The sequence below is a fragment of the Lepisma saccharinum genome, chromosome 27 (genome assembly GCF_977018435.1).
Source record: "Lepisma saccharinum chromosome 27, izLepSacc3.1, whole genome shotgun sequence".
Classification (NCBI taxonomy): Eukaryota; Metazoa; Arthropoda; class Insecta; order Zygentoma; family Lepismatidae; genus Lepisma; species Lepisma saccharinum.
The window spans coordinates 10,198,107-10,208,084 of NC_139255.1; the positions used below are offsets into that span (position 1 = coordinate 10,198,107).

Genomic DNA, 9,978 nt, shown 5'->3' on the forward strand with positions numbered 1-9,978 from the left:
CGGAGGAGGTGGGGGGGCTGACCCCAAAAGTTAAGGTGTTAATATCTCGGATTTCCCCTTGTGCACAAACGAAATTTTTGCGTGCAAATTCGTGCACAAACGATGCACTAACGTTTGGCACCATTTTGGTGCAAATCGGTGAAGGTGGGGGGGCTGACCCCAAAAGTTAAGGTGTTAATATCTCGGATTTCCCCTTGTGCACAAACGAAATTTTTGCGTGCACATTCGTGCACAAACGATGCACTAACGTTTGGCACCATTTTGGTGCAAATCGGAGGAGGTGGGGGGGCTGACCCCAAAAGTTAAGGTGTTAATATCTCGGATTTCCCCTTGTGCACAAACGAAATTTTTGCGTGCACATTCGTGCACAAACGATGCACTAACGTTTGGCACCATTTTGGTGCAAATCGGTGAAGGTGGGGGGGCTGACCCCAAAAGTTAAGGTGTTAATATCTCGGATTTCCCCTTGTGCACAAACGAAATTTTTGCGTGCACATTCGTGCACAAACGATGCACTAACGTTTGGCACCATTTTGGTGCAAATCGGAGGAGGTGGGGGGGCTGACCCCAAAAGTTAAGGTGTTAATATCTCGGATTTCCCCTTGTGCACAAACGAAATTTTTGCGTGCACATTCGTGCACAAACGATGCACTAACGTTTGGCACCGTTTTAGTGAAAATCAGAGACGGTGGGGGGGCTGGCATTTAGACAGCCCCCCCAAATTGACTTGCTAATTTTGGTGTTTTCCGTTTGTGCACAAACGAAATTTTTGCGTGCACATTCGTGCACAAACGATGCACTAACGTTTGGCACCATTTTTGTGCAAATCGGAGAAGGTGGGGGGGCTGTCTAAATATACGTTTATTGTTCATGTAAGTATTACGATTCAAACTAAACAATGCAACAGTAGGAGGCTCTTCAGGTGAACTTGTAAGTCAGGGAACAATATTAATTACTTAACTTCGTTTACATAAATCAGAATAGGGTAAACGTGACAAAAGTAATTGGAAGCCTGTGCACATAATTCATATGTCTAATTCTAGGAATTGGCATAGCGTGTTGTGTAATTACAGATCCTTAAATTGAATCTGAAATAAACAAACTTTTTCTTAGTCAGTTCTGTAGACATTCTTGATACGGACTGTCTTTTTGTTGTATGCTTACATGGTTATCCTGAAGAGAGTACTTGTAAAATGCATGTCAACCTAAAATTATATATTTCACACATGCAATTAATTTCAGTCATAGTAACATATGTTCATTATTATAATGGTGTTGCAAGAGCATGATATCTTGAAATTAAAGCACTGTGCTATGAGCGGGAAATGCTATTATGAGAGTGAATATACTAAATACCGATTTGTTCCGAACACAACATTAAATCCTTACTTCTCTATTTTCTACTTTCAATTACTTTTTAAGATCACATGATTTTGATAACAATAAGCATTCATGATATGATATTACATATAGAAGCAGACATAGGTATTTCTGTAATAAACAAGCGAAAAGCAAGACATATTGAAACTAAAGTAAGATTATGCAAGAATGGAAAAAGCCCAAAAATGGAGTGTGGATGTGTGGGGCCTTAAATCACATCCCCATGTGCTATAACGGAATGTAACCTTGTATATTAGGAGTATATTATATGGTAGGTAACCCTGTTGCTTTGTATTCAGTGGGTCCCGCGTTTATTTGATCAGTGGAGACACATTGCACACTGCAAACTGTATGTCCTGTTCCGGTTATTATACACAGGCTTAAAAGTGGACTTGGAAAACTAATAAAACAGCATTACATTTCATGTTCCTTAAAAATCCTCCGGTATCATGTTCAAGTACCTGGATGATTTGCATGTTTTGGCATTTCAAATCTGACCCCTACGGTTTTTGTTGCGAAAAATGAGTTGTGAGGTATCAATTTTAATGGAAATCACTATTCAGCGCCGTGCCCAGGATTTTTTTGAGGGAGGGGCCAGACCCGAAAATGTGTTTCTCCTATATTTATAAACTTGCTTTCATATTTTATCTTTATTTTGTATATGTTGCTACAAGGCTCATACCCAGGATTTTGAAGGGGGGCGGGGGGAAGTGGTTGATCCGAATGTGTGGATCAAAGACGTTTAGAAGAGAGGTTGATTGAATTAGGCTATTTGCTTTGTTTTTCGGCCAAGTTTGCCTAATCGCGACGATGAGGATGAGCGAAGATATGATGAAATTGATGAGAGAACACACTCACACAGAACACCTATGCCCAAGCTGGGATTCGAACCCGGAACCTTTGGCGTCATCATTCCCAACAATCAGTCATGCAGTCGCTTACAGACATAGGTGGCACACGGTGTACAGCTTAGTGCTTATTGATTACATTCAATTCTCCGAAGTATTCAAATAATTCTGTTCCGCAAATTAACAATGTATCAAATTTCCTTTAATTGTCCTATGGCAGGACCATTGAAGAGTCATGATAATTCTATGGTTAGAAAATAATATATTTATAAATTAAGTTATACGTATTAGCAATTATTATTATTGATTGATTGATTTGCTTTATTTTACTTCGTTTTTATGCCACTTTTGGCTAATTTGCGAAGATGGGGATGAGTGATATATGATGAAATTGACGAATGGACACTCACAAACATCCATGCCCAGGCCGGGATTCGAACCCGGGACCCCTGGCGTCGTAGGACGATGTGCTAACCACTCCGCCACGGGGATGGCACATTTATTATTATATAAAAGAACTTGTCTAAATGTTAGTTGAGAAAAAGAAGAGAGACATTTTCGAAAAGAGTAGGAAAAGGGATTTAAAGGAATTGATTGTCCCGACCATATCGATAAATCGGGACGTCTAGAGTCGACGAGCGATATGAAAGCGGCTGACCTTGACAAGTCCGCGCAGAGAGAGAGGGAGATACATTTCCGCTGTTGCCACCTACTCACCGTTCGGGGTTCTCGCCAGCTCTTACAAAATAAAAAACAAGGGCTTACATTCGAACAATTGTAAATTGCCGCTGCACGGCTATTATTGCAACAATCGATACCAATCCTGCACGAGTATTAGCAGAAAGCTTTAGACAATCGTATTGTGCGGTAAATTAAACGTGTGGAATCTTGAAAGTAAGTGAAAGAAATGAAATATCTTATTGACCTTTATTGTATAGAGAAAAAGTTCTCTTGGGAGCCGATTTTTATTAAATTATATTTGATATAACTTCCAGTGAGAAAGTTACAAAGAAAACTCCAAATTTTAAGTTCGTATAATATTTACAGCGATATGTTATTTGGTTACTGAGAAAACGAGAGAAGAACTTGATTCATTCTTTCGCGGCGCGGCAAAGGCAACTTCGTTTGCCGCAGATATCATGCGCCGGTCTTGTGCCACTCGCAATAACAAAACAACTGTCTGGCATGCATAACATGAACTGAAAATAAAAAATAAAATGCCATTTACTTACATAACGCTCATTCCGTACTGCTGTCAACCTCGTCACTTGATTCAAGTTCTTCGGAATCCGTGTCTTGCAAATTTATAATGACCTTCTCGATGACATCATCTCTGACTATTTCACGCTGGAAGTCATCTTCTTGTATTTTTTCTGCGTGAGCCACACAATCTGCCCACTCGGAAACACCTATTCTGTCTATTGCTTCGTGAGTCAGTTTCTGTACGTCGGCAATTTTGAAAGTCTTGTTCTTGTCCGCTACGTACCCCTTCACCTGGGCCCAAATCATTTCAATCGGGTTGTACTGACGATGATAAGGTGGGAGACGAACAACTCTGTGACCATATTCTCTTGTTATTATATCGATTTCGTAACTTTTGTGAGTTGGTGTATGATGTTTCACAAACTGCAACAATTCTGCTCGGGTTTGCGTGCTTGTGTGGGGAATGTTCTTGTTACAGAGCCATGCCATAATATCCGCCTTCCTTGAATTCGAACAAGGCGTTTTATCCACTTGCAAGTAATGTATGCTCGCGTTGTCTATTACAATCACGGATTCGGGAGCGAGAAACGGCAAGAACTGCTCGCAAAACCACTTTCGAAACACGGCAGACGTCATTTCTGAATGATAGTCGGTACTGTTTGTTTTGGAGCGGAAAACCAATTTACTTTGGGGCACAAAGCCTGTAGCAGCTGAACCAACATGACACACTATAAGACTAGCACCTTTTCCTAATGGCACCTTTAACCCACCAGAACCATCACTCATTCTCCAGCAGGTCGTCTTCGTGTGATTCTGGTTGACCCAAGTTTCATCTAAATAATATATATTTGCAGTACCAGCATTCCTGATTTCGTTCATGGTTCTGAGGAAGATCACTCTCGCAGCTACAACATCACCCCTCTCCATTAAAAATTTCCTCCCGTCGTTGCCTTTCCTATATCTGAACTCCATGTTTTTCAAAATTTTCAACACTGACCACGTACTGCCTGCAAACCCGATAGCTTCCTTCAATTTAGCCCTAAGTTTCAATGCAGTAGGAAATTCGCCATTTGCGTACATATCAAATATATTATTACGCAATACCCCTTTATCAAAATCGTCCAAGTGCGTAACATTTTTTCGCCGATTACGACGTTTGCCAGGCGAGCGAAAAGAAACCGACCCTGTATCACCAATCGACGACCTGGCTTCCTTCGCAATCGTCTGAACTGTACGCAGACTTATCCCACATGCAGCCGCTGTACGTTCCTGACATTTGGCAACACTGCTCCCTGACGAACACGAGGCACTGTCTGCACTGCGAGATTCACTTTGGAAGAACTGATACACTTTGTACACCATATTTCGCGCTTGTTTGTGTAGAATACGACGCTTAGGTGTTTCTGTAGCCATCTTGCACACGTATATTGACAAATTTTTTGTGATCACACTGAAGAAACACGAACAGTCACAACGGAAACCAAACCGATTCTTGCCGCTCGTAAAACAAAAGAACGACATCGCACGTTTTGCACGGCAGTCTCCACCACCTCCTTTTGCTACTGCGCATCGAGGCTTGTTCAAGGTCAGCCGCTTTCATATGACTCGTCGACTCTAGTGGCCTTGCATAAACTGTTATCAAACTAAAGCTACCCAGGACAAAATTTAAATTTTTACGAAGTTTAAAAATTGTCATTGTTATTTTCTTAACTTTTTATAGGTTCACATTTAAATATTTCATAGTTCAAGGGGGGCATGGCGTCGATGGCCCTTTCCTGGGTACGGGCCTGTCTCTCTTTAACTTTGTACAAAATGAACAGGAAGTTCAAACAAAATAGTGTAGGCACATGCCAACGACCTCAAAGAGAAGACACCTTTCGAAATGTGATTTACAATAAGTTATTTTGGAACAAATCACGACAACTAACACCATATATATGTAGCTTCTTTTATAAATAACTTACGTACTACGTCTTAAAATCTTATATATAAATATATATACAGGGTGCCTCATCTAACATTGCGACCTGAAATATTTCGTGAACAACAACAAATATTGAAAAACTGCTTTCGCTGATATATAGGTATGAGAGGGTAAAGTAAAAAGTAAAGTAAAGTAAAGTGCTCCCCTGTGCATAGCACCACGCCATGAAGGCGTATAGGGGGTGTTTGCGTTCCGGACCGTACAGGACCAAAACTGAAAGTAGAACCTGTCCGGCTGTGAAGGACCAGAAATGAATGATGATCCGAACCGGTAGGATCTAAATGTAAGTGAAATTGTAGGTACCACTTACATCTCTCTGGTATGGATTGTGTCGCTACAGGGCAAAGTTCACCGCGATCCTCTTGGTAGTTGTAAAGAAAACACAGGCACACACACTGATAACTATAACTATGTATTATAAGGTATATGCACATAACACTTGATTACACTTCCCATGCACTCCTGTCTAGGGAAAAACTGTTTACACGAAGTTGCAGCTGGTGTTACAACAACACGCCACTAATGAAACGTAGCCACGTTGGGCTTACGGTATCCATAATTGTCCGCGACGGTTTCTGGCTGTGTCCCGAGTGGCCTCTCTACGCACACTGGCTGGAAGTAACAACCGCGCTAAAATGGCGGCAACTAGACACCGCGCTCAGATTGAATTAGCCAATGGGAGTGCAGGTTACTTAAGGCATTTGAAATACACAAATAAACAATTGAAGCTATATGCAATATAAAATATATAAAGAAAGAATAAACATAATTACTTTTATAGATAAATCTCCAACATACTCCCCCCCGTTGGAATGTTCACATCCAACCTAACACTAGGGGATACATTGTCAATGTTTTAGCTCATGGAGCGTCTTCTTCCCAATGTGGTAAAGGCACAATTTTGCTTAATGCTCTCTTGTAGACTCCGTCTCTAGTACGAACGGTGACTACGCGCTCTAGGTTATCCCTTCCCGGAAACACTTCTTGGACGACGCCGACTCTCCACGAGAGTGGTGGAATATTGTCCTTATTCAATAGCACTGGTGTGCCAGGCTTCAAATTCGACTGAACGGCTGTCCATTTCTGTCGCTGCTGCAGACTATGCAGGTAGTCCTGAGACCACTTCCTCCACACTCGCTGCTGGAACTGCTGTATGCGCTGCCATCTGGATAATCTGTTGGCAGCCAGATCTGTAATGTTTGGTTCAGGAAATGTGGTTAGAGGACCTCCGATAAGAAAATGACCAGGGGTAAAGTAGCTGAATTCATCATGAGAATCAGGGAGTGTGGAAAGAGGACGGGAGTTGAGGCAGGCCTCTATTTGGCATAGCAGAGTTACTAGTTCTTCGTATGTTAGCACGGCGTTTCCTGCTACTCTGCGAAGATGGTATTTCATATACTTCACTGCACTTTCAAAAATCCCGCCGAATGATGGACTGCGTGGTGGAGAATACTTCCACTGGAAATTCTCTTCTGCTGCAAATCTGTTGATGTCCTTGTTGAAGCCTTGTGATTGAAAGAGTTTACGTAATTCCTGCAATTCATTTTTAGCACCATGGAACGTCGTAGCATTGTCGCTAAAAATACTTGCACACTTTCCTCTTCTCGCGGTGAAGCGTAGTAGAGCTGCGATGAAGGCTTGTGATGTCAAGTCTGAGACAATCTCTAGATGAATTGCCGTTGTGGCAAGACAAGTGAAAACTGCAATGTAGCATTTACTTGTGGATCTGCTTCTTGCGGCTCCGGTCTTGATGTGGTATGGCCCTGCGTAATCAACGCCTACGTGATGGAATGCCTTGCTGGGTCTCACTCTACTGGAGGGTAACTACCCCATCAGCTGCTGGGAGGCTGAAGCCTTCAAACGATAGCATATGTTGCACTGATGAATGATCTGTTTGACCACCTGTCGTATGCGAGGAATCCAGTATTTCTCACGAAGTGATGATATGAGAAGCTGTGGACCAGCATGCATAAGTCTCTTGTGTTCTGATGCTATCAGAATTTTCGCAAAATGACTCTTCGGATGAAGAATAATTTGATGCTTGCTTTGAAACTCCAATTCACTGTTTTCCAATCTTCCTCCGACACAAATTACTTGTTCATTGTCGAGAAATGGATGAAGGTTCCTCAAAATGCTTTTGTTGTGTACTTGCTGCTTGTCAGACAAATCTTTGATTTCCTGAGAGAAGAATGCACGTTGTGTTATCTTGATGCAGGCAAGTGTGGCGCCTTGAATTTCAAAGGTGGTAAGGTCTTCACTCCTTTTCTCTCTTGAGTTTCTGCAATTGCTGATGAACCTTTTGCAGAGTGACACTACTCTCAGTAGCTTGGATAAACTTGAATATCTAGATATGATTTCTTCTTCAGTTGTTACATGAGTGACCAATGTGGTAGCTGCTACCTTACGCTGCTCTGGAATAGTGTTGTCGTCTGGACGGAATGCTAAACTGGATGATGGCCACTGTGTCTCATCTTCTTGGAGCCAGGTGGGTCAGTGCCACCAAAGCTGAAGTGATTTGATAGTTTTTGCATCGACTCCTCGTGAGATCAGATCTGCAGGATTGTCTTTTGACGGAACGTGCTTCCAATCACTGACTTGTGTGAATTCCTGTACAATTGCCACGCGGTTGGCAACAAAAGGTTTCCATTTACTGGCTGGTGACGCCAGCCAAGCTAGGACGATTTTTGAGTCGGTCCATAGGTGAATGATGTCTATACATAGACGCAGTATGGGCAATGCTTTGTGTACCAGTTTGGCTAGTAGAACTGCCGCACATAATTCCAAACGTTGAAGAGTGGTTCTCTTCACCGGAGCCACCTTGGACTTTGAACACAATAAGTTCACACTTATGTGACCCTCTGAATCAATTGATCTTACGAAGAGAACACTGCCATAGTTTCTCTCTGATGCATCAGAGAAACCGTGAATTTGAATTTTACGTATGTCTCCTGGAGCCAAAACGAACCGTGGTACTTTTACTTCGTTAATACATGTGAGCTGCGAATGAAGACGACGCCATGTTTTCTGCAAATCTATAGGAAGCGTATCATCCCATCCTACATTGTGGAGCCATAACTGCTGCAGGAATTACTTGTATGTGGTCACCACTGGCGATATTAGTCCGATTGGATCGAACACTTGTGCAATTATGCTGGCAACTTGGCGCTTTGTGAAGATTTTCAACGAGCCTACATCCACTGTTGTGGAAACCTTACTGTCCATGAGAAATTCGTCCGTGGATGGGCGCCATGAAATTCCCAATGTTTTTGTGCCTTCTGTGTCGAATTGCACTAGATCCTGTACTGCCTTCAATTCTTCTGGAATAGATTGTAACACTGCCTTGCTATTGGAGCACCATTTACGTAGATTGAATCCTCCCTTCTGGAGTAATTCTGTGAGACTTTCACGCAGCTTTATTGCACCTTCAATGCAATGATTTCCTCCCAGAAAATCGTCAACGTAGAAGTCATGTGTTAAGACATGAGTGGCTACTGTGAAATTTGATGATTCATCTTCTGCCAATTGTTTGAGGCATCTTGTGGCCAAGAATGAACTTGAAGTTAATCCATAAGTGACTGTGTTCAAACTGTAAACATGGATTGGTTCGTCACGTGATGCTCTCCATAAGATGCATTGAAGTGGTCTGTCTTCTGAATGCATGTTAATTTGCCTATACATTTTAGCCGTGTCTGCAGTCAGTGCGATTTTGTGACTACGAAATCTGAGCAGGATTGAAAACAATTCTTCTTGCATCGTGGGACCAATCATTTGTATACTGTTCAACGATTCCCCCGTAGTTGTGGGCGAGCTTCCATCAAAAACCACTCTTAAACGTGTAGTTTTGCTTGATTCCTTGATCACACAGTGATGTGGAATGTAGTACCTTGTCTCCTTGTCTCTGGATACATCTTCCAATGTCCCAATTGGTTGCATGTGTTTGAGTTGTTGGTACTCGACCATGAATTCTGTGTACTCTCTTTTCAATTCCACGTTCCGATCAAGTCTTCTTTCTAATTGGTTAAATCGTGAAATCGCTGTTTGCAGAGAATCTCCAAGAACGGATCTGTCCTTCTTCAAGGGTAGCTTGACTGTGTATCAACCTTCTCGATCACGAGATGTAGTTTCCTGGAAATGTTTTTCACAGACGATTTCTTCTGGCGAAGGCAACTTATCATGGAATTCCTCCAAATCCCAAAATTTCTGTAAATGGAAATTGACTGTATCTTCTTTGCGAACAAAGAATGACTTCGAAGGTCCGTTCGTAGATGATGCATTGGTAATCCTTCGTGCTACAATCCATCCAAATTCAGTGTTTTGCAACGCTGGATAGTTTCCTGTTCTTAAAAGTTTTTCTGGCTTGAGAATCGTGTAGAACACATCTGCAGACAGAAGTAGGTCAATGTTGCCAGATGTATGGAAGCTAGGATCTGCTAAATGTATGTCACTCGGAATTCCCCATGTGGAAGTTTCGAGCCTCTGCGCTGGCATCGAACCTGTGATGTTTGGCAAGATGGAACAAGATATGTCCATGGTGAATCCACTAATGCTGGATTTAATCTGAGT

At 42.0% G+C, this 9,978-nt stretch overlaps 1 protein-coding gene across 1 annotated transcript; it reads right to left on the reverse strand.

Annotated features, from left to right (window-relative positions):
• Nucleotides 1–3,467: 3,467 nt before the first annotated feature.
• On the reverse strand, nt 3,468–4,217 carry LOC145979955 (uncharacterized). The gene has a single exon (XM_083112897.1). The coding sequence runs from the start codon at nt 4,215–4,217 to the stop codon at nt 3,468–3,470; it is 750 nt and encodes a 249-aa protein (XP_082969023.1).
• Between the last annotated feature and the right edge of the window lie 5,761 nt (nt 4,218–9,978).

Excerpts from the sequence above, each read along its gene's own strand:
- LOC145979955 (XM_083112897.1), bottom strand. The coding sequence starts at position 4,217 with ATGAGTGATGGTTCTGGTGGGTTAAAGGTGCCATTAGGAAAAGGTGCT.